This window comes from Canis aureus, chromosome 12, assembly GCF_053574225.1.
Source record: "Canis aureus isolate CA01 chromosome 12, VMU_Caureus_v.1.0, whole genome shotgun sequence".
NCBI classification, from domain to species: domain Eukaryota; kingdom Metazoa; phylum Chordata; class Mammalia; order Carnivora; family Canidae; genus Canis; species Canis aureus.
This window is the reverse complement of record NC_135622.1, coordinates 6,160,163-6,185,096: the sequence shown is the minus strand read 5'-3', so window position 1 is coordinate 6,185,096 and position 24,934 is coordinate 6,160,163. Positions and strand designations below refer to the sequence as shown.

The window sequence follows — 24,934 nt, the reverse complement described above, 5'->3', positions numbered from 1 at the left end:
TTCTTCATACTTGAGAGCACATGCTGTCCTTATATCTTCTAGTCATTCTATCATCAGTCTTACCCTTATTATGAATTACCAAGTAAAAAATCTGTCACCCAAGGTGAAGAAAACAATTTTAAAGGGTGCTTTTTCTCAGCCCTCTCAGCAGATAGTCAGATAGAGTCTGTCTCTATTACACAAAATAAAGTAAAAAGAGAAGGCAGCAGAGGATAAGGTGGAGAAGAAAAAAAATTCACAGTGGAGGTGGAGGAAAGAGAGGCAGGAAGACCCTTGACTGCTACAAAAACCCATGCTGTGGTTTTCAAAGAACATATATACCAGTAATGAAGGTGTGAGCAGTGACGGAAGTGGGAGATGACCGAAGAATAAGTCAGAGGCTGAGAGCTCATTCAAAGTGCCTTCACCAGAGCCCCCAGCCTGAGAGCAAGAAAGAACTTCTGTTCTGAGGTAATGAGGCCCCCTGGGGACCTGGGGTCTGGGAGCAGGGATGGGACAGTTGACAGAACCACTCAGGTAAGGACAGGCTTCCAGTGAGGTCCTTGAGAAACTCTGATTTTTGAAATGACCTTTACCCTCAGGAGCCTGGGAAAGAGAAGTGTTACTGTGCCAGCTGGGCTGCCATGCTCGTTCTTCCCCAGTAGGCTTTCAGGGATACAGGTACCATTCTGACACTTATCTTACATGGGAAAGAACCGTACTGTGCATTCATAGGAGGGAAATCCAGGTGAGTTTCTTCAAGTAACATACTTGATGGAGCATAAATCTCTTATGTTGTTCTAAGTTCTCCAGGCCACTTTTTTGGTTCAGTGTTCATGGGGGATGAATGACAAATGGTCATTCTTCTCAATAAAAAGGAGATAGTCACTAGAGGACAATTACCAAGTTTTGGATCAGCTCTCCTCTGGATCCCTCAAAGCCTGACCTGGGCTCCATGGAGCTTCAGGCTGGTCCTGTGAGGCATGCCTGAGGGAAGTTTACATCCTAGATGTATGCTCTGGGGGTGATGCCAACGAGAGGCTTTGGGCCAACTGGCATGTTTTGGCAGAGTAAATGTGAGAATTCTAGGATGAAAATAATGGTTTAGAAATAGTTTTCCATGGGGTACCTGGGGGGCACAGTTAGTTGAGCATCTAACTCTTGGTTTCAGCTCCGTCATGATCTGAGGGTGGTAGGATCTGCTCGCATCAGCTCTGCGCTCATTGCAGAGTCTGCTTAAGATTCTTTCTCCCTCTTCCCCTGTCTCTATCCCTCCCCCTTACTTTCTCTCTCACTCTCTTTCTAAAATGAATGTGTAAATCTTTAGAAGAAGAGGAAAAGGAAGAAGAAGAAGGAAGAGAAGAAAGGAAGGAAGATAGATTTTTTTTTTTCCTATGAGTTTCAGAGTTATGCACCTTAGTGGAAGATCTTTCATCTAGAAATCAGGAGATCTGGTTGCCTCAGTTTCCCTATTTGCAAAACAAGGAAACTATTCTACAGGTTCTTAACTGGGGGTCCATTCATGGGATTTGTGAATCTGGGGGAAACATTGTATCTTTATTTCCACCAGTCTCTAGCTGAAAGTTAGCATTTGCTTCAATTATGAATGTAGGCAACAAACTACAATAGAATTTGCCATCAGTAGAAATCAGAAATGTTTTCAAATCTCATTACAGTTGTTACAAATTTCTCAAAATGTCACCTATGCTCATCACTACTATGAAGTTATGACAATTACTGATGTTAGATCTAAAGAAGCACTTATACTATTCTATCACATGTTCTTCTAATGTTTGAACAACTGTTTTGATATAATTTGTTTCCTTTGTTATCCTTTGTATTTTATTTTATTAATTCATAAATATTAATGAGAGAGGATCCACAGGCTTCACCAGACAACCAGAGGTGGCTGTGGTGCATTTATGCTATGGTTCAGAAACCCGGCTCTGTATGTCAAGGGGTTTAAGAGCCACAAGTCTGAGAAAGCAGTCAAGAGCTCCAAGGGCCTCCTGAGGCTAACTTCAGTTTACTTACTAATCTGATTCTATTAAGGAAGCTGGGGTTGTAGTGGTTGGTGAAATCTCATCTTTGGGTCCGGGGTGTCTTTTTTCAGCTTGGTGGGAGATTTGCAAACAAGTATCTGCAAACAAATATTTGTGAAGCTGATTGCAAACCTTCCAGCTCCTCTGAGAGGCTAGATCTGGGCTTTAGTAGCAAAAAGAATAGCCTCTTCCTTACCATCTTGTACCTGCCAGAGATGATCCACACTCCCCAGAAAACTCTGGGCACAGATTCATGTTTCATTTAACTATCACAATATTTATTCACAGGAGCAAGCTTTAAACACAAGAGGAACGTGAGGCTGAGCAAGGTTAGTAACATGCCTGAGATCACATGAAGCTTGGATCTGAATCTGGGACTCCGGGTGCCTCCCACATATAAGGTCAGGAGAAGGAGGGTATTTATCTCCAGAGGCACATCCTCAGAGTCCATAGGTCCTGGGCACCAAGCACAGTTCAGGGGCCCCGAGGAACGCTGAAAGATGAGGATGCCAACCTAATCTGGATCCTCATTCTTGCCAGCCCTGGGGCTCACCACATCTCATGAGGAAGAGGAGACCTGCTTCTAGCTTGTGGGCCCCCCAAACCCCACACTTCCCTCCACAACACTTCTTCCCGCTATGGAGGGCCAGTTGCGACTCTAGCACAGGCTGTGTCCCCAGGACCCACCAGACCTGATCGTGCATCCCTCACACCTCCAATACTACTAGTTCAGGCTTTCCCCTGCGGCCGGCCTGCCCGCCCTGCCCCAGCACCAGGCGGGCTTCTCCAGGGCGTCTCCGGCTTCAACTGGAAGGCAGCGCCCTCTAGCGGTCAGGATGCAGAAGCCGCGGTGCCTGCTCTAACGGGCCCTGTCTGCATCAGGTCAGGGTGCTACCCCTCCAGGCTCCAAGGTCACCTACTCCAAAAGCACCTTTTCCCCCATTGCCCCCACCTGCCCCGGGCCTCCTGAACGTCCTACGATCAACTTACACGCACAGCTCGGCCCCGGGTACCGCGAAGCCCGGCCACTCCTGCCTCAGCAACAGTGAGCCTGACCGCCACCGTGCAGCTCTCTTCTTGGAAGCAGTCCTTACCCCGCCCCCTCCCATCCCGCTGCACCAGTCCCTCAGAAGACACGCCTGGAGAAGGAACATGACCTTCCCAACATCTCACAGCTAGCTACTGCACAGCCGGGACTGGAAGCCAAATCTCCCCAGCCCATTCCCCACCTCACCTCACCACAGGCTAGGAAACATCTGTCAAGGCCCAACTGCACCCCCGTCTTGCAAACTTCAGAATTTCTCTTTTCCTATTCCTCGATATGCTGTATGACTTTATTATTGTTATCACAGCCCTCCTTGAATTGCAAGTGTTCCTGAATAGCTGGATGGCTGTGAGAAATTAGGGACAAAAGACATGCATCTCCAAGAGAAAGACCTGCATAACTTGGGAGTTAGAATCCTAGCTCCTTCACTTAGAAGCTGTGATTTTAAGCTACTCACAATGTCTAAGCTTCCATATGCTTGGGAAAAGTGACAGTTTTTAAAATAACTCTAGTAGCTGTGTTTTATAAGAACTAAACACAATTGTGGATATGGATGTGTTTGGAACACCACAAATTGCCTCAAATATGAGGAAGCATAAAAATAATCATAGCTAACATTCACTGAGCTCTTACTCTACACCAGCCACTATATTGACATTATATCATGTAAGTAGTTTATATAGGTTGCCTCCTTTAACCCAAAGAACCCTGGAAAGAGAATATTATCATCATTTTATAGCTCAGTAAACTGCTTTTCAGAGAGGTTGAGAAACTTGCTTAACATTAAGCAGCTAGTAAATGCCAAAGCCAGATTACATACCTGTCCTTCTGACCTAGAGGCTGCAGAGAACCACTGAGATAGTCTGCCTCTATTTTAGTCACCTTTCTGTGCACTATGGTGCCTGACACATCATAGTTGTTCAGTGTTTGTCAAATATACCCATTTATTAAGGGCTGAGCATAGTTCCTGCCCCAGGAGCCTAAGAAACTTGTCTGTCACACAACTAGTAAGTTTCAGGACCAGGTTAGACACAAGTAGTCTGCCTCCAGAATCCATGCTTTTAACCACAAATCTAGGCTAAATGAATAATTGCAATTCTTCACTATCTTACTTTTCAAACCAGATAATACTTTGTAGCTAGACACAAAAGGTATCACTAAACATTCAATGTTTCGTTTCAAGAGTCAGCAGGACATTCTGGTGGAGACATGGAATAGCGTGAAAGTATGACAACACAGGAGAGGAAACAAGAGGTCAAGATGGCTAGAGCAGCAGCACAAGGGGTCAGATCACTGGGATTTTTCATTAGGATTTAACAAATTTATAGATAATACAGGGAAAATTAACAATTTTCTTTATATTTTCTTTTATGTTCTTTAATAGCACTTCAAAGGTTTTATCCTATAGATCCTAATAGAAATCTTGTTACATTTTAAATTCCTGGGCATTTTATGGGAATTTATTGTTATTGTCACTATCAGTGGGATTTTTTTCTTCTATCATATTTTCTAACAGTTATATCTAGGAAAATTAACAATTTCACATGTTTATAAGTGAATACCTGATTTTTATGTTGTGTTTTCTATATTTATCATTTATATAAATTATAAATACAATTTTATAATTATAAATTTATTATTTTATATAAATATTCCATACTATGGATATGCCATAATTTATTCAACCATTCTCTAATGGGTCTTCACCTTTTTCTAGTTTTTTGGTATTATAAATACTGTTGCAGTAGATATTCTTGTACATATATTCCAGCACACTCATGTTTTTATTTCTGTAATATAGAGCCAAAGTTATAGGGCATATTTTCACCTAGAGTGAACTATTGTACCTATTTCCTCAGATCCTCAGCTTTTCTAACTCTTTAGCTTAAGGTAACAAAAAATATGTTATCATTTTTAGTTCTACTTACATTTATGATATTTCTTCTTTCTTGTTCATAATTTTCACTTTCTTCCTTTTTCCCTATATTCCACTAGTTTATTTTTTTTAAGATTTATTTATTTATTTGAGAGGCAGAGAGAAAGATAGTGTGAGTTGAGGGAGGGGCAGAGGGAGAGAATCTTTCAAGCAGACTCCACTCAGTGGAGGGGCTCGATCTCATAGCCCATGAGACCATGACCTGAGCTGAAACCAGGAATCGGGGCTTAACCAACTAAGTCACCCATGCACCTCTATTTTATTTTATTGTGGTTTCCTCTTACAGTGCTGTGAGTTGGAATTTAAAGGATGAATAGTTTATCAGGCAGAGACAGAAGTCATCTCTGGAAGAGTAGACAACATGGGCTGAAATTGGCACCTGTGAAATAGCTTGGGAGTATTCGGTGAATTGTGTCTTGGATTGGCTAAAACAATGATTGGGGGGTGCAGGGAGGAAGCACTAGACTATGAAGGAATCCCACCAGGGAGTATCATTCTACCACCACCTCATCTTTGCAGCATGTCCTCAAGATACAAAGGCCTGATGAAAACATCTCATTAACCCCACCCCAGCTTTCAGAGCATAGGAAGAAAGTGTATCTGGTCCTTTGAGTTCCTGAAGACAGTATCAGCCTTCTGCTTTCTACCAGTACTCACAGAGAGGTACTGAAGAGAAAGAAGAGTGGGGCTGGTTCTACCAAAAGATATTAGTGGTTAGCCAGTAGGAAAGACAAATACCAACTACATGAAGTCACTGAAATCTTTTAAGTGGGGAGAATGTCAGATTCAGATCTGTATTGTTGAAGGTTTGCTTTTTCAATATTCTGAAGTAGACAGCCTCCCCATCCTACAGATAAGGAAAAGGCCAGGTGAGGACCTGAGACAAGCCCAAGAAAACAGAATCATCAAAAGTTGGAATCAGAGTTTCCCCAGGTTTTCTAGGTTTAGGAAAATTTAAGAAATACTATGGAGGAAAGGAATGCAAAGTATCCTTCCCTGAAAAGAGGAGATATCTGTGAAGATTAAATGATTTAATGCATATAAAGTACCTGATATGTAATAGGCCACTACAATTACAGTGGCTTTCTCCCTGTCCTCAATCTCATTTCTAAAATTTTTCTTTTATAGATTACACTCTTGCATATAAATCTATAATTTGAAAAGATTATTTCAAATTAAAATACTTTCATAGGGTAAAATAAATCAAGCAAAAGAGTAATGAAATGAGAAAAAAAAAAAGGGCTCCTTATATTTATCTGCCTCCCAATCCACAGGAACCACTCTTCCCCCTCAAATTTCATCACTTTTAATATTTTCCACTTAACTCATGGATACAAGAACAGAATGGTGGTTGCCAGAGGAAAGGGGCCTGAGGGGTGGGTAAAATGGATAAAGGGGGTCTGGAGGTACAGACTTCCAATTGTGAAATGAACAGGTCATGGGGATGTGGTGTGCAGCATGGTGACTACAATGAATGATATTGTAGTGCACATTTGAAGGTTGCCAGGAGAGTGGATCTTGAAAGTTCTCATCAAAAGAAAAAAATTTTTTGGTAAATTTCCATGTGATGGATGGTGACTAGACTTACCGTGGTGATCATTTCACAGTGTATACAAGCGTCAAATCATTACTTGTATACCTGAAACTCATATGATGTATGTCAATTATACCTCAATGAGAAAATTAGAAATAACCAAAATGCTCACTGGTTGGAATCCATGAGAATAAATACACATAATTATTAATACTGTGCAGCAGTTTTTATAAAGGGAAAGCTGTTTATGTTCTGAAATGGAATGGTCTCCACAGGACAAACTGGTAAATTAAAAAAGCAAAATGTAGAACATAGCACATTGTATACTATCATTCATGTTGTTATTGATGTTTTTCACAAAAGGAAAAATATGTAATCTCTTAAATATGCAGAGAATATCTCTAGAAGCATCCACAATAAGGCAACACTGGTTGACTCTGGGAAAGGGCAATAGATCACTGGGGGTGAGAGTAAGAAGGAAACTTTTAACTGTACACCTCTACCCTTTGAACTCCATGAATGTAATTACCTACCCCCAAATTTATAAACTACAAAAGTGTTTGTTTTTAAAACACTTAGAGAGGATTTTTAAAAATAAAAATATTTATTTTATATGCATAGCTCTGCAATTTGCCTTTTTTGACATAGAATTCTATATTATTGATCTGATCCCCCTTCAGGCTCATATTTAGAGAACTCATTCTTTTTAATATATACTATTCTACTGTATGAAGGAATTATGTAACCATTTCCAACTGATGAAAATTCAGGTGTTATCTTGATTTTGCTTTGGGTTCAGTTTGGGGTTTTGGACATAAGAATTTTTCTTAGCTAGGATTAGAAGATATAAAAGGTAAAACAATAAAAACATTGGAAGAGAAGCATAACTCCAGCTTGAGGGAGACTTTCTTAAGCAATACAGAGAACACAGGTGACTTAAAAGAAACGATAGATGCACTGTATTTAACTACATACAAATGCAAATTTTCCTGATGGAAAGAAACATCATTCAAGAGACAAACAATGAATCGAGAGAAAGTATTTATTAAAAAAAAAGTCTGACAGGGTAATATCTCTAAATAGAGGAAAAGTGATTTTTTAAAAAGTTGACTTTGAAAAAAAGTGCAAAGAATATGAACAGGCAATTCACAGAAGAGGAAATACTAATGACCAATAAATGTATGAAGAGATCCCCACCCTCACTAATCATGGAAATGCAAAATAAGACAACAGTGAGACCTAATTTTTTATTCATCAAATTGGCAAAAATGTAAGACAATATTCAGTGCTGACAGTGCATTCTTGTTGAACATCTGAATCTCAACCGTATTTCTGGAAAGCAATGTGATTATACATATAGAAAAAAAATTTACTGTTCATATTCTTTGATCCAGTAATCCAACTTAATTTGGAAAAAAATATGTGAAAAAATAGGCTTTAGTGTCTCCCTATGTCTCTTCCCTCTTTTCTCCTTTCTTCTCTCCAGTACACCTCACTTATTAACTGTCTCACTTCCATGCCAGCTGGGCTCTCAGGCTCAAGCCTTCTTCCACCTCACTCTAGCCAACTTGAGCTAGTACCAGGAATGTGGAGATGGTCTTGGAGCCCTGGAAAGCCTTGTCTAGGAGTCCCCATGTGCTTTCAGGAACGTGAGGCCAAGGACATCACTGGAGTCAACATTTCCTGCAAGTTCCTGTGTCTGCTGACAATGTACAGGACACTGATGGCAACTGGCAGAGGCTCCTTGGCCCTGGCCATTCTGCTGGCAACTATGGACATCCAGCTTGGTGGTGAGGACAGGCCGCCCATCCACATATCCCTATGGCAGGGACAGCCGTTAGGGAAAATCCTGAACTCATGAGGAGGAATGGATCCCAAGGTTTTTTTCTCTGCTGGGGAAGAAAGGGATCCACTCCCTCTTGACACTAACAAAAAGGGTGAAAAAGATAGCTTTCCTCTTTTTGTTAAAACTAATACTATTGCCCTCCCCCATGAGACATTCTGCTTTTGCTATGTGTTGCTAAGAGCCTGGTAATCTGCCCTCAGTCTAAGATTCTTTCAGGACCTTATACATTCAAAATTTATGAAATCTAGGCCTGAGATCCACACACTGCAATATGTATCGACTTGGGATGCCTGGGTGGCTCAGTCAGTTAAGAGTCCAACTCTTGATTTTGATTCAGGTCATGATCTCAGGGTCATGAGTTCAAGGCCCGCATCAGGCTCCATGCTAGATGTGGGGCCTGCTTAGGATTCTCGCTGTCTCCCTCTGGCCCTCCCCTCTCCTCTTTCTCTCTCAAAAAACAAAAAAAGAATTATATATATATCTTTAGCAACCCATTTAACCACTATGTACCTCAGTTTATAAAATAGAAACAATAGTACGTGTTTCTAGGGCTATACCAAGGATTAGATGTAGATAAAAGCACTTTAATAAAGGTCCTATACAAGTTCCATTTGGAGAGTAGAAATAAAATATAAACCTTCTCTGAATTGGGGCGCCTGGGTGGCTGTCGGTTGACCACCTACCTCTACGCAGGTCATGGCCTCAAGGTCCTGGGATCGAGCCCTGCGTTGGGTCCCCCACTCTGCTGGGAGTCTGCTTCTCCCTCTCTCCTTACCCCTCCTCCCAACTCTCCCTCTCTCTCTCAAATACATAAATAACATCTTTAAAAAAATAAAACATTTCTGAATTAATGAATAACTGGGATTGCAAGGTCTCCCTCAGACATGGGTATAGCCAACAGACCACTCTTCTAAAAGGTTGGTGTTTAATGTCTATTGGGCAGCCCCCACTTCTGCCTTGACATTTCTACATGAGTGAATTTAGTCTGCCATAGATACCCAGCTTTTCATGGCTAATTCTTCCCCCTTCCCATTCTAGGGTGCATCCACATCCACAGCTCAATGTACCAGAAAGGGAAACAACTAAGCCTGACCTGTACTTTGTGGTATAAGGCAGAAGAGGCTGAGGGGGTTATAGTGTTTTTGTGCAAGGACAGGTCTTCGGACTGTTCCCCTGAGACCAGCTTGAAGCAACTGAGACTTAAACGGGACCCTGGGAGAGATGGTGTCAGTGAAGTATCATCTCATTTGGTGTTCACCATAAACCAAGCCACACCATCAGACAGTGGGACCTACCAGTGTTGTGCCAGAAGCCAGAAGCCAGATATCCGCCTTCAGGGTCACTTTTTTTCTGTTTCAGTCACAGGTGAGCTCTGACATCCCACATGCCACTAGATGAGATAGTAAGCAGGGTTGATAGCTGGAGACAGAAATAGTTACTTCAGGTCCTGGATAGGCAGTCTCCTTGAGGGAAGAGTCCCTCCTATTACTCAATCATTTCCCACCAGTCCCATGGGCAAATGCTCACAGCATGAATACAAAAGCAATCTTGTTTTGTCTTTTATTTTAAAAATCTTACTGAGGTAAGTCATTCCATTTTTGTTGACACTGAGACTGGGTTACATGGAGGTAAAGTGATTTGTTCAATTTGTCTCACTGACCAGTAAAGCATATAGAAGTCTGGAATTTAGGCTTCCTGATTCTAAATCAGAGATCTCTCAGAAATATGGTTCTATTTCTAAATATAGACACTGAGACAGAGATGGATTTGAGATAAAATGGATGTTGTCTTAAAGAGCATTTAGTTGTAAGAAAGAGAAAACCAATCAAGCTGCCATAGGTTAAAAGGAACAAATAATAAAGCAGGAATAAAAGAATAAAGCCCTCATGAGATCCAGGTTCTGGCATCAGAAACTAGAAAGCCAACAGAACCTCAATCTTTCTAGGGCAACAAGGCCTCTCATCTCTGCATATTTCCTTTATTTTGTCCATACTCCCCTACTCTGTTAACCACTTTGACAAAACCTAAATATAATCACTCCAGCCTCAGCTTTATAAATGACTTCCTCATATACCCAGCAGTGACTCTTGTGTTTCTATATTTCTATATTTCCAAAGGAGCAAGGCTTCAAAACAGAGAACTATATTCTAATTGGAATTCTATACCCAACCAAACTACCAATCAAATGTATGTGAAGAAAGAATAAAGACAACAAACATGCAATAACTTAAAAAAAAAAAAATTGCCCTCCATGTGATCTTAAGAAGCCACCAGAAATGCTTGAGAAAAACAGGAAAGCGAATAGATAGAGTGGCTTAAATGGGATCCAGGAAAGTAAGGACTCTAATAGGGGATGGGATATAAGGAAATTCTAGAATGAAAAAATAGGCAATTAGTCCAAAAGGAACAAGAGAAAGAGGGCTCTGGAAGATCTCAAGGAGGTAAAAACAAAATTGATAAATCATCTTTCTAAAGGCCTCTGACACACTGGATAAAGATTTAAAGATATGGCTATGGAAAATTCTGCTTGGTTAAAAAAAAAAAAAGGTGGTTATCATCTCTAAAGAAAACACTAAATTTTGCAAAAGGAAACCTGATCATGGCACACAACTTGGCTCTGTAATAGGTAACATTTACAGAATCCGAATTACATTAAGCATTAATTTAACTAAAATGTGTAATACAATGATTTATTTGTGAAAGATGAAGAGAAGGGGAAGCGGATAGAGGTTTAAGAGAAACATATAAAAAAAATTTAAAAAAAAAAAGAGAAACATATCCTTATTTTTAACAGATAATGTCTAAACTTTATCATCAAGAAGTGGTAATATAAGCATACTATTTAGGAATACCAGTGAAACATCTCAGAGTTGACAGGGGTTATTTCTGGGGAATAAGCCTAGGAGGAAAAAAAGGAGACTGCTATTATTCTTCATGAACTTTCAAATACTATTGTATATTTTAAGAAAACTAGAAATAAATTACATTCCCTCCCAAATAAAAACTTAGCCCAGAGCCTTTTAACAGATGTTGTAATCATCTCCTGTGCTTAGCCATTAATCCACATTTTCTATGTCAGTCTAGATTGATTTCATTTTCTTCCTTGCTACCTGGGTCTTCTCCTCTGACCTCGTTACAGCATCTAGCACTTCCATTCTCTCCTTTATCAAACTCCCATCTCTGTTGGCTTCTGCAACTCTCTACTTCCCTGGTTTTCCCACCTTTCTAGCTGTTCTTTCTCTCCTTCTCTGCCTCCATTTCCTCCTCCCACTTCTCAAACATGAGAGAATTCATTTCCCCAAGACTCATTGCTTACTTCTCCAATCTTTTCCCTACCGTTTCTCCTAAGTTCTCACTTACCTTCATGATTTTTAACCAGCATCTTCTTGCAAACTGACCCACAAATCAACTTTTCCAGCCCTAACCCGTTTCCTAAGTTTCAATTTAATATTTTCACTGATGACTGAACTCCTAGCTTCTGACTGCCTTGCCATCTCCTCAAACCTATCCTGAGACCCGTACCTCTGCCCATGATTTACAGTTGAAATCTTGGTGTTTTTCTTTTCCCCATCCAGTTACTAAGTACAACTAGTTCTCTCCACTTTCATTCCTTTCTTTCCAAAGGGGTTTTCCAAGTCTTCATCATCTCACACTTAAAATATTCCAACAGTCTCCTGACAAGCCCCTTGAGATCTGACTGGGTCTTGTTCATCTTTATATCTCCCCCCACACCTACCTCACAGCCTGGCACTGAGCTGTTGCCTTAAAAATGATCCATCAACTCTAAATATTATTTCTCCAAACCAAGAAGCCACCTGACCTCTTTCTAAAATGCTACTTTGTACACGCCACACTACCATTCAATTTTAAAGGCTTTTCACTATGGGACAGTCTAACTAAATTGCTTTTGCCGAGCATGAGAAGCTCTATAAAATTTCATTCCATTTATGTGAATACTGTTTCAGTTGATCTCACCAGTGGAAACTCTTCTATCATTCTTCTCACACTTCTTATATTGATTGTGCATGCCATAGGCACAGTCCTAAACTTGGAGAATAGAACGGGCGGAGCAGTAAAACCCTTACTCCTTATAAGCTAATCTATACATAGTCTATAATCTAATCACATTCTCTTAATATGCCCTAAGCATTTCTACTTGTGATGGCTCTCCCTAAAATTCCTATCTCATCCTCTCAGTATATTTAAGTATTAGAGTCAGCACATATGGATGCTCACCAAATGCAGAGATGACAAGTCTCCTCTTGGAAGATGAAACTAACAAAGCCGGACAGGTAACATATAATACCAGTAAACGTCTACCATTTACTAAGTGCTTACCGTGTGCCAAGTATAGTGCTCAATGATATAAAATTTCATTTAATCTTCATGGCCTTTTTGAGGTTGCCGCCGTTGTTGTCAAGTGAAAAGTTAGCTCTAAGGTAATTTGGGGTAAGTTTATTCAGCTAGTAAATGGTGGATAAAAATCCAAAGCCTGAAGTTGTTGTTGTTGGGGTTTTTTTTTTTTTTTTAGATTTTATTTATTTATTCATGAGAGACCCAGAGATGCAAGCAGAGGGAGAAGCAGGCTCCCCATGGGGTACCTGGTGTGGGACTTGATCCTAGGACCCTGGGATTAGGACCTGAGCCAAAGGCAGATAGATGTTCAACCACGGAGCCACCCAGGTGCCCCTAAAGCCTGAGATTTTAACTAATGCTAAACTTGACACACTCCAGAAGATGGTTTTTAAATGAGGGGGCACCCAAGTCTGAAGTGACCATTTCAGCTGTCTCTCTAACAAGACTTTAATGTTCCCTCAAGGTAAGCCTGCTTGCATCTCCAGCATGACACAGATTCTTTAAATATTTTTTGCTGCTTAAGTACCTCATCATCACTACCCATAAATGTAAAAAATACTTGGACAATAAATTGTGCTGAGAGCTATCCCTGGATATCAAAAAAGGTATTCTGGGATGATGCAAAAGGAAGTGTTATGATTTCTGAAACCCTCCTCTGATCAACTGATTTTCTTTTGACTCAGAGACAGGGAACTACACAGAGGAAGGACTGAAACATACAGGACAGCCCGAGTTCAATCACAATAAAGGCACTCTCAGTTCAGGCTTCCTGCAAGAAAAAATCTGGGTGATGCTGGTCACCAGCCTAGTGGCCCTTCAAGGTACGTTCAGAAGACACTTAAGCACCTCAGGCAATGAGGCTACTACACCTCTGACATCTTGATTATCCTTCAGGAAGAGAGGGGTAGAATGGAGGCCTGGAGTGGGAGAGTGAAGTGCTGTTCGAGCCCTGGCTGTCTACAGGAAAACATTAAATCAACATGAGGGCAGGGCTGGTCCAAAGGGATTTGAGAATTTATACTAACTAGAGGAAGATGGATGAAACACATTTCTACTGGATAAGGAGGTTAGACCTATTAGGAAAGAAAGCTTTTAGAAGAGGGAAATAAATACAGCTGCCTCTACTCACTGGGTAACAGATGTTTGCCTATTACATGAAGATGAACAAGGCAAGAGACAGACTAAGTCTGGAGGTGGGTTTTAAACATGCAACTCCTGGGCAAAGGGTGATGGTCAGATTGAGTAAAAAACACTTGTAGGTGAGTCCTCTGAGTATTAATATAGATCATGGTTTTCCCTAACAGATAACAGAGATTGAACTTACAATGATTTACCACTACATTTTTGCATAATCAGTAACTAATGCAGCTTTTTACCTGTCCTTGGTATTAATTCCATTTTTTAAGCTTTCCTCTAATCAATAACCACCACTGTTTGCATGCCACCAGAATGTAAGCTCTATAAAAGCAGACAAAGCAGGGACTTTGTCTCATTTACCCCAACAGGCACATAGTAAGTTCTTTTAAGCTCTTAATAAATTTATTATAGAATTTGTATGATGGGCTAGGTTTTACATATGGTGATTCTAACCCTATATAATCCTTCCAGAGAAACATTCCTGATTACTCATCAGGAAACAAGCACAAAAAGCTTACATGCTGCTCCAGTTCACAGGAAATAACACAGGACCTTCTCACTCTAAACTGTCTGCTCTCAGTAATTACCTACTATCTGCTAAGTACCCTTTCTTTCAACCTCTTCACTACCCTCCTCATTATGAGATTGCTTCCTCCCCTTTCCAGAAACAGGACCACCTGACACTCCCTTATTGCAGCTTCTTTCTTAACTGCAAACAATCAAAAGAAAACAGACCTTATTTGTGATCCTTGGCAAAACCTGCCACATGTAAGCCTATGACAATTGTCAGGAGGAAACTGGTAAATACCAAGCAGTCTGACCCTTTAGACCTAATTCTTTATTGAATCTAAATTCCCTCAGATGGTTAGCTACTCTGTTAGAAAAATAAATTGTATTTCTTCATAGAGAAATAACAACTCTGAAAAAGGAAATTGAGTCTAACCATGCAATCTGACCACTTACTACCTGACTCCTAAGTTATGCGAGAGCAAAAAAATTCCTCAGCTCTTTCCCCTTTCCAATCAGGTGAAGAGAATGAACTTTTGATAGTTGATGCTTTTTATCCTTCTCTCCCCAACTCCAGGCTTAGCAGAACTATAGAAGAGGTAATGTTCAGTAGAACAAAAGGTGACACATTTTGTCAGGCACAAAGAGATCACGTAGATCAAGTTATGATGCTTACAGGTGATCTAAAGGATGAGGGAATTTTCTGGTTCTCTGGGCTTCCCTCAGCTCATGAAAGCACCTTGAGTGAGTACCCTTGTCCTATCACTGTGTCAGCCTCCAGTGCTACACATGGAAAATCTACCTGGAATGTTTTGGATGGCATCTATTTCTTGTTTGATTGTCCTACCTTCCCACAAGAAGACAACAAAGGTTGGCTTCCTCCCCTCTTCCACCAGGACCAGTCAGATTTGCTAGAGGTCACAACTGCAACTTTAGCAGTAAGATACAACTCATACAACCCCTTCCTTTTCCCCATTCCCTCCCTAGTCATCAGGGTCAAATGACGAATTACATCAGGTATCTAAATTGTATGGCAGTAATATAACTTTCCTTTTTCTCTCTACAGCTTTTGTAAGCCTCGTGCCAGAACTTTAAAGAAAAGTTACAGCAAGATAAACTTGACTCTTTAGCTTGCTACCTTTCACATTACAACATACACAGAGAAGAAAACAGCACAGAGGAAGAGATGCTAAATATGCCAAGAATCTGGGGAATATAAGGTGGGACAAATGAATGTATTCCTTGAACTCTCCTTCTCACTGCCACAGCAAGCCTGTCCTTCTTCTCACCTCTGTCACCAGTTGGGGAAAAAAAAATAAACAAACAAACCTGCTTTTCACAAAAGTGGCTGGTGGACAGTTCTCATTCAAATATTGGATAAGTATGTGTTTTTGTACCCAAGAAAAAGTTTTCCCCCCTCCTCCCCCACACAGTAAAATAAAGCCAAACAAAATAAGAACACCAATTTTTTTGGAAGAAATTTTTATTTAACATTATAAAGAAGAGAGAAGAAACCAGCAAAGATAGGTATGCTAGGAAAAGACAGCCAGAGCCAGTGACTGACCTGGCATGAAAATGAAGAAATGGGGATCCCTGGGTGGAGCAGCAGTTTAGCGCCTGCCTTCGGCCCAGGGCATGATCCTGGAGACCTGGGATCGAGTCCCACATCGGGCTCCCTGCATGGAGCCTGCTTCTCCCCCTCTGCCTGTGTCTCTGCCTCTCTCTCTCTCTCTTTCTGTGTCTCTCATGAATAAATAAAATCTTTAGAAAGAAAGAAAGAAAATGAAGAAATGGAGAGACCTTGGCATTCAAGAGCATCCTCACAATGGCTGGACAAAGAGGAAGCTCTGTGTGCCCAGGTGCACAGAGCATAATCAGCTTCAACCAAGTACTTGTCAGCCTCTTTGGTCATATCTCTTTCCTTTTAAATAAATGCCCAGGGCGGTATTTGCAGCCTTTACTTTTCTCCTAAATTAATAAATCCTCTTCTTTCTATTTGGACAGATGACCTCTTGTCATAGTGAAATGCAGGCAGCAGGGGAACTACATGAATAAAGAAGTTAAGACCACAGACAATTTAACTGCACCTACAGGGCAAGCCATCAAAAGAAACAGACACCTTACCTGTGATACTTGGCCAGAACCTGCCAAATGTGGGAGCTAAGGTTTGTGGGAAGAGAGAGAGAAAAGGCTGAAAAAGATGGGTTAAGACCCCTATTAGTGATGGCACTGACCCTCAAACTAAGGACTTTTTGGGTTTTCTGCCTTATGGAGGTAAAAAAAGACTAGGTATAGAGTCAAAAAACACCTGGATTCAGTTCTGTGTCCTTGGACAAATGAAGTTTTGAGATGGTGTTTCTGTCTACTTATCTTTAAATGGTATCTTGACTACTCTATCTTCTGTTTCCCCAGGGTCACTCTAAGGATCCAATCTAAGACTCTAGATTTTAAACCCACAGCCATTTGAATTCCGACTCCAAAGTCTCCAAAGCTTTCTCCATTAAATTATGTTCACTTTAATCTTTCTCTGTTTTATGTATGTTTTGTGTTTCCAACTAAATTTTAAGCTCATATGGGTGGAGATGTCTTTTGCTTTTTACTATTCAAAGAATCTTCTGAAATTTCTCAACATTACACAATCACTGGAAGTCTCACAAAGAAGCCACATCCTACTATAGAAAAGGTTTCGTCCATTGTGCTACACTAATTATAGTTCACACATAAAAATTTGCAAAAGGATACATGATCACTGTTCAAGCTTATTAAGACATTCAAGAGCATTAGACTATTAGCTCTGACTTGAACTAAGCAGAATAAACAAAGCAACAGTTAGTCAGAAGTCCCATTTCTAAAGAATTTGTTTTATGTATTCTGCTTATCTCAAGACTTGGTTAAGCAGAAATGTGAAATACTTATATCCCGGCTTTAAAAATTATTGATACCACTGATTTCAAATAAGCCTACAAATTTCCATGCAGGTAAGTTTTCTGAACACATGTCTTAACCTTAACCCATATGAGTGATTCACAACTCACGCATGGAATTTGAACCTCTGTGGCATGGAGTTATCACAAGGAATCTGTATAAGCACTATTGTTAATCTAAATAAATATAGCAATATTTCTTACAAATATTTATATGCTATATTTCAACTGGATGCAGATTATGGTGTTCCTGGATAAAGACAAATTGATTTAAAAGCATTACTGAAGGATGCCTAGCTGGCTAATTTGGAAAAGCATGCGACTCTTGATCTTGGGATCATGAGTTCTTGGGCTCCAGGTGGGGTGTAGAGATCACTTAAAAAAAAAAAAATCCTGAAATCACAGCAGCTTTCTGTTGTGTATTTTTTCATCAAAAGATACTAAAAATATACCTATCATCCTATTGTGAGGAGTCTAGTAATTTTTGGACCTTGAAAACAGTACATCTTATTAGAAAAAGTAAAGGACCACACGCCTACATCCCATGAGTCACAGATATCCAGCTGAAAGAAGAAAGACAATAAACGCAGATTCTACTTCTGTGGACACCAACTAAGTGCAATTTGGCAAAACTTCATAAAGTTTATATGCATATAATCTTACAGTTGAATGCCTATAATTCCATATATCTGGCAGGTATGAGAGATCAAAACCTCATGTCCTTTGGTTAAAACAAGGGATCTACCTGGATCCTAGATAATATCTCCAGTTGTACACATTGTATTCTATACATTGTACTTTAAACCCCTGGAGCAGTCCTGTGGTTCCCAGCCTGGGTGCTAAGATGCTGACATTACTGTTTCCTACAATTTCAGCCCACAGGATGGCCACTTGGGATATGTTCTCTTAACTTCCTGCCTCAGAACTTATGTGAGACTCATTCTGGAAACTCTCATTAATAGTACACTCACCAAACTCCCAAATCTCTGTTGGTTTATTCTGATGAACAGCACTTTTATCCTCCAATCTCCCCATCTCAGAGACTAAAGAGGGCTTTCCCTCTCATGCTACTATCTGCTTCTGTGGTATAATTAGTTGACCATAAATACAATTATCTATTTACATATTTTCTAGATAAGTGGAATTATAGGCATTCCACTCTTAGATTATATACACATAATATTTGATTATATACATATATATTTATATATAATTATTAGACCTCTCACAACATGATAGTTGTATTTTTGGTACCTTTGGATAAAAAAATGCGTAACAAAAAGCCGCTGTGATTTCAGGAATGCTTTTTTTTTTAAGTAAGTTTTTCTTTTTTTAAGTAATCTCAAACTCATGACCCCGAGATCAAGAGTAGCATCACCCCTGCTCCTCCTTCTCCTAAAATCTGTCTTCCTTCACAAATGTCAGTGGCCTGCCTAGATCAGCTCTAAAAACCAACTCTGAAGAGCTCCTCCTTTCCAAAAGCCCCAAAGGCTGTTCTGCTGTTGTTTAAAACAGATACAAATTAGGATTCCCTCCTCATTCGTTTTTAAGACTGACATATTTAATTTGTATTCCTTGAGGAAAGAGCATGTAGACACTAGAGTGAAAGAAAATGAAACATGCAGGTCAAGAGAGAAGTTAATTTGATAACAATAATTTATAAAAAAAATTAAAAAGCAATACATAGTTGTATTTATGTTCAACTAATTATACTACAAAAGCAGAGGATGATGGTTATCCTCAAAACCATTTTTTTTCTCAACACTTAGAAATGACTAGGCTTTTACCTCCAGTGAATCCCTTAGCCACACACCATATAGCAGGGTGTCTAGTTGGCAGCAAAGCCAACAATGCCTCATAGCAGACAATTATGGAAACATAAGGGTCTGAGGTATATACAGTAAGAGACTCAGACTGAGACTCCAGCCCTCTGCTGTACCTACTAACTTCATCTCAGTGGCTACTATATCTTTCTTCCTCTACTGTGAAATATGCATATGTGTTGTGTCCCTGGACACATACATATTCACACACATGAATGTGGAATACAAAGACACAAACGGGAATTTTTTTCTCCTATTAGCTATTAAACCAAAGTGAGAGCTGTTAGGAAAAAGAAACAATTTCTTCCCCAGAAAACTTTCTTCTAACTTGAAAATTAATTATTGGACCAGTGAGAGTACTGTTCAAAGAAAACAACTAATAAGCACTTGCTCAACTGTTGAAAATGTTGACAACTAATATTTATAGTAAGCTAAGGAAACTATTTAATTTACAGCCATCCCTACATCTCCTATCTAGAGTAATTCCTTTTTCTTACAAATTAGAACATTGTAAGGAAAAGTCCAGGAGCTACAGCAACAGGGACAAAATGCCATTTTGGATTTTCCATGTTTCCCAGCTTTTCAGAGAACTGGCAGTAGGAACTTTGAGGGAAAATGAATTTTTAAGGCCAGAATTATTCTTTCTCTCTGCTCCCAATTCAGTAGCTTAGAAATTTTAAAGATGTTGGAAATCTCAGCTTCACCACTCTGTTCTTTCCACCCAATACCCCAGTCTGTCCAGCTGGATTACCCATATGAACCTGAGTTAGACTAATCTGAAACTACCTGAGAAGCAATGGTCACTTGGAAGCCAGCAACAAGTTGCCCTATATCACAACTTCTAAATTTACCAATCTCTAGGAGGTTTCTCCTAGTTACGTGCTAACAAAATAGTTTTCTTCCCTCTAATTTCAAATTATAGTGGACAAAGGGAAGATAAGACAAGACATTCATGAATAAGAAAACAATCTGTTGGGGAATCCGGGTTGTTCATTCAGTTAAGCGCCCAACTCTTGATTTCAGCTCAGGTTGTGATCTCAGGGTCATGAGATTGAGCCCCACATTGGGCTCCATGCTGCATGCCTGCTTGAGAGGTCTCTATCTCCCTCTCCCTCTGCCCCTACCCCTGCTCCTATGTGTGTGCTCTTTCTGTAAAAAAAAAAAAAAAAAAAAAAAAAAGAAAGAAAGAAAAAAAAAGAAAGCAATCTGTTTAGCTCTGCATACCCAAAGGCCTTTTATTTTGAATGTAAAGGCCTCAAGTATAAGGGCTCAAGATCTGAAATTGCAATTGTTTCTTATCCTCTTTGACAATCAGGGAGACTTAAATCATCTCTCTTTTGAATCCTGTTAAGGCTCCAGATTCCTGAGTCTGTAAACCTTCCAACTCTAAAGGAATGAACACCTGAAAAAATCCAGGCTATGCAGACCTCTGCCTTGAGCGCTATATCTAAAACTTTGAAACATTTAAAAGCAAGACATTCCTAGAAATAAATTCAGCCATGTTCTGATGTTAGGTCAATGAATCTGCAATGTTTCCTCCTAGAATGGGAGGCATCTCAGACTTCCAGGTTAATATAGGTTAATTAAAGAAGAAATATAGGTATATTCCACACAGCAAATTGGACCTCGTTCCCGTATACATTTCTCCAACCTTTTAACCCTAGTACTAAGGTCTCTAAGCAGAGCAGACATTTCTCATAGAGACACACTGTTTATTTGGCAAAACTTAAGTGGAATGGGTATCACTCTGCTGTATGCATTTCTATTTCTTCTCCTGTATTGATTAATTTTATGTGTCAACTTGGCTGGACTAAGGAGCACCTAAATATTTGGTCACAGATTATTTTAGATGTCTGTGATATGAGGATATGTTTGATAAGATTAACATCTGAATAGGTAGACAAATTAGAGCAGATTGCTCTCTGCAATGTCAGTGGGCCTCATCCAATCAGGTAAAGGCCCAACTAGGAAAAAATATGACACTCCAGCTACCAAGGGAGAGCTCCTTTTGCCTGGTTGAGTTAGGACATTAGTCTTTTCTTGCCTTTGGACTCAAACTAAAACACTGGCTTTTCAGGGCACCTGAGTGTCTCAGTCAGTTAAGCATCTGCCTTTGGCTGAGGTCATGGTCCCAGGGTCCTGGGATCAAGCCTTGCATCTGGCCTCCTGCTCAGTGGGGAGTCTGCTTCTCCTGCTCTCTAATGCTCTCTTTCTCACTCAAATAAATAAAATATATATTTTTAAAATACTGGTTTTTCTTGGGTCTCAAAACTTCTACCAGTTTTTGGATTGGAATTTATACCACTGGCTCTCCTAGTGCTCAGGCCTTTGGAATCAGACTAGAACTACACCATAAAGCTCTACTGGCTGGTTGACTGAAAAATCTTGAAACTTCTTAGCCTCCATAATAACACAAGTTAATTCCTTATAGTAAGTCTCTTTACACAGACACACACACACACACACACACACACACTCTCTCTCTCTCTCTCTCTCACCTTATTGCCTTATGGATTCTGTTTCTCTGGAGAACCCTACTATATTCTTTAACTTAAATTAAAACCTGGAACTCCCAAGATGCCTCCTAGGAAGAAACACTATAGAATCATTATGTGGAAAGGGTACAGGAAACAGCAAAAGGAGCCTCATGTCCTCTATTAGAGCACAAAAAAGTGAAGAAAATTTCAAATAACTGAGACTGACACTATTTGCCATTCTGTGTATTGAAAAGGTAACTCCCTATCTAGTACTTTGCTTCTGACCTTTTGTGAAGCTATTCAGATCTGTTCTAGTTCTCTAGCTTTCTAGTTGTAGTAAAAATACAACCGTTTGTCCTGACATCTCCAGACTCTAACAGGGAGGGAATAATTTCCAGCTGTCGTAATTTTCTGAGACAGTAGACACCCTTCTACTTGAAAACTATAATGTGCTCCAACTTCAGCACGGCCTTTCGCCATTTATGTAGTGGCCACTAAATATTCAGAATATACCTCTCACTCTTCCCAAGCTTCTTGATCTCACCCCACCCCCACTCCCACTAAAAACCAATGTGTAGTTTTGGGCTACACATCAATACCCATAGTAAATAGCTCACCTTCTCCTAAGAAACAATCTCTGTGGAGGTATAACATGAGAGGCAGAGGAGAAAACATCCTTTATTCCCTCTGGTGCCAACATGAATCATACCTTATGGTCACAACTTTAGAGGCAGGCTGTTAATTCAGCAAGCCACTCTCCCCTTTCTTTCTTCCCTCCCCTATTCCTTTATCCTCTACCAAAATACAAAGATATCTCTAACCCCTTTCCTCACCCCCAAAACCTGTATGATAGTCAACAAAAACTGAGGAAAGACTCCTAGTCAAGAAAGAGACTCACCAAAGAGTGGCCTTTTTGTTCTAATCATTCCAAACTATGAAGGGCTGATGTGACCAGAAAAATGGTGTCCCCTGTTACCCTCTATGGTGCGCTGACAGTGGTTATGTGTCCCCATCATTTCCTTTTGAGACTTTGAAGTTCCAACAACATTCTTGATCTTCTTCATTTATTCAACTTTAAACACTTAAATGCTTCAAAGAGCATGTGCATGTGCAATGAGACACTGTTAGGCTGAAAATAGAAGGCCCACCTCTCCAAGGCCAAGCTGTTTCAGGCATGATCACAAATAATCAATTTGATTCCAAGTACAACCAGAACCAAGCAGAACAGAAAGATTTCAGAGATGATAAAAGGGCTTAAAAAATTAAAATGAGACAATGTGAAATCTCAATTCCCGAAGATGAATGAATTACTAAAAACAGTAAACTAAATTGGCTGTAGAAGCAGTAATGAAGTAATTCTATTTCTAAGGGAAATTATTTTAAGGTCTCCATGACAAAAGGCAGTAAACAATGAGTCGGGGGTCATTAAAAAAACTTCAGAACCAAAGATTTCAAATATCTATCCTTCTGTGCCTGTATGCTCCCCAACTCATTTCTAAAAAGGAACCAGAATCAGATTCCCACCAACATAAGATTCCTAAGATGTGTCATGTTAGCTTCTGCAGAAAATGCACCTTGTGAAGTAGTCTTTAAAAATTAAAATGAGAAAACCAAAGAGTACAATGATCAGCCACTTTCTCCTCCCCATTGTAATTTTTCTTTGATTTTCTGAGGATTCAAACAAAACAAAATCATTAGTTTCGGATTTCTGAATTAATCTGATCTTGCTTTGTGGCTAATGTGGCCAAGAGTAGATGCTTTTGTACAATTAAAACAGAAAGACTTTAAACAGCAGGACTTTAGGGCTGTGGTTCCACTGCATCTACTATAAAATACACAAATGGTAGGCTGGAGGTTAGAGAAGGAGGTGGAAACATCCACTACAAGAGAACATGACAGATAGTGGGACCCTAGCTAGACTTTAAGGTAAAGTGATTCTATTCTGGCAGGGGAAACCCACATAATCAAGTTTCACACTTATAAAAGTATCACTCTGAATTCAGGAATAAGAGGCATTTGGTTGTAGATACAATTCCATCTGCAGATACTAACTTTAAATTTAGAGAAGAAAAACACTCACTGCATTAATATTATGGGTTGGGGTTTCTTATGCAATTCCTAAATCCACCTACTATTTTTTTGTTTTGAAACAATTGACAGCTGTGATAAGACTACCACAGCCCTGGCTCAGATGCAGGCTTTAGCTTCAGAAAGTCCATCGGTCATGTAGCTGGCTGTCACTGCTATATCTGTTGCTTGCAGAGGCCTCAGAGCTCTGGGTTTGCCGAGTAGAGTCCTCACCATTTAAGCTCTTCCTACATACAGGACATGTGTCATGCTGAAACAGAAAGATATCAGTCTATATAATTAGCCTGACCTGGGACCTGTAGGAGCTAAACACTTAAGAAACTCTGAGAGCTGGCAGGTGGAAAAACAAAAAGGGCACATATTCTCACACAGTGCACACTGGGCTCAAAGGTGTAACATTAGGACATCTTCCAAACAGAACTTTAAACAGAAATGACAGAAAGAATTCTAGGCCAGCAACTTAACAACAGCTACCACACATCACCAAATAGAACTAATCAGAAACAGTGACCTGAGATGGTCTATAGTAGTGGTCAGCAAACTTTCTATGAAGAGACTGGTAATAAATATTTTAGACTTCACAGGCCATACCACCTGTGTTGCAACCACTCAACTCTGATGACACAGCACAAAAGTTGCCACAAACAACTGTAAACAAATGACCATAGCTGCGTTCCAAGAAAACTTCATTTACAAAAACAAGTGGCAGGCCCAAGACCTGTAGGCTATGCTTTTGTAACCTCTTGTTAGAGAAGTTCCAAACATATAGTGATGATCTAAAAACTGTTAATGGTGCCAGTAGGAATTAGCCAGGAACTAAAATCTGCTCTGCTTGTCTCTATTAACCCCAAACCATCCCCACACTGCAGAAGGTGTGACTGGCAGAGATGGCCTATCACACATGACAGCTGTCTATACTCACCAGTTCTAACCATGGTACGATACAACTGCTGTGGAAGAAGTGGTTGCAGGGTAACTGCCGGACTTCCTCTTCAACTGTGTAATCTTCTTTGCACACTGGACACTCTAAACCCATATCTGTTGGAGGAGGAAATGCCTTCTAAAGTGAGTGAGCAAAAAAGGAAGAAAAAACCAGTCCAGTGTCTTTAACTTAAGTAACATGTAAAGAAAAAACAGAAAGCGCATCCTAGGTGGAAGAGGTAGAAAGCACAAATTTTATTTCAAAATGGGGGAGGAGGTGATAGCAGACAGGGACATGAATGGGCTTTAATTCATTAAG

At 39.9% G+C, this 24,934-nt stretch overlaps 2 protein-coding genes across 8 annotated transcripts in view; one reads left to right on the top strand and one right to left on the bottom strand.

The window, feature by feature from the left end:
- Nucleotides 1–308: 308 nt before the first annotated feature.
- Nucleotides 309–15,847, top strand: CD160 (CD160 molecule). 6 transcript variants are annotated; one of them, XM_077842537.1, is made up of 7 exons: nucleotides 316–450; nucleotides 582–727; nucleotides 2,310–2,350; nucleotides 8,182–8,326; nucleotides 9,421–9,747; nucleotides 13,422–13,559; nucleotides 15,449–15,847. In XM_077842537.1, the coding sequence occupies exons 4-7, from the start codon at nucleotides 8,245–8,247 to the stop codon at nucleotides 15,475–15,477; spliced, it is 576 nt and encodes a 191-aa protein (XP_077698663.1). In that variant the 5' UTR covers nucleotides 316–450; nucleotides 582–727; nucleotides 2,310–2,350; nucleotides 8,182–8,244; the 3' UTR covers nucleotides 15,478–15,847. The 6 variants fall into 6 exon arrangements, with proteins under 6 accessions (XP_077698662.1, XP_077698661.1, XP_077698663.1 ...); XM_077842535.1 differs by lacking the exon at nucleotides 582–727 and having other exon boundaries at nucleotides 310–450; XM_077842539.1 differs by lacking the exon at nucleotides 2,310–2,350 and having other exon boundaries at nucleotides 582–660.
- A 6,806-nt stretch (nucleotides 15,848–22,653) lies between these two features.
- RNF115 (ring finger protein 115) overlaps nucleotides 22,654–24,934 on the bottom strand; it is a 70,179-nt gene continuing 67,898 nt past the window's right edge. For both annotated transcript variants that reach the window (XM_077842530.1, XM_077842531.1), the window contains 2 exons: nucleotides 24,617–24,732; nucleotides 22,654–23,944 (listed from right to left, as the gene is read on the bottom strand). In XM_077842530.1, the coding sequence (XP_077698656.1) occupies nucleotides 23,813–23,944; nucleotides 24,617–24,732 (248 nt within the window). In that variant the 3' untranslated portion in view covers nucleotides 22,654–23,812. The remainder of the gene's footprint in view (nucleotides 23,945–24,616; nucleotides 24,733–24,934) is intronic.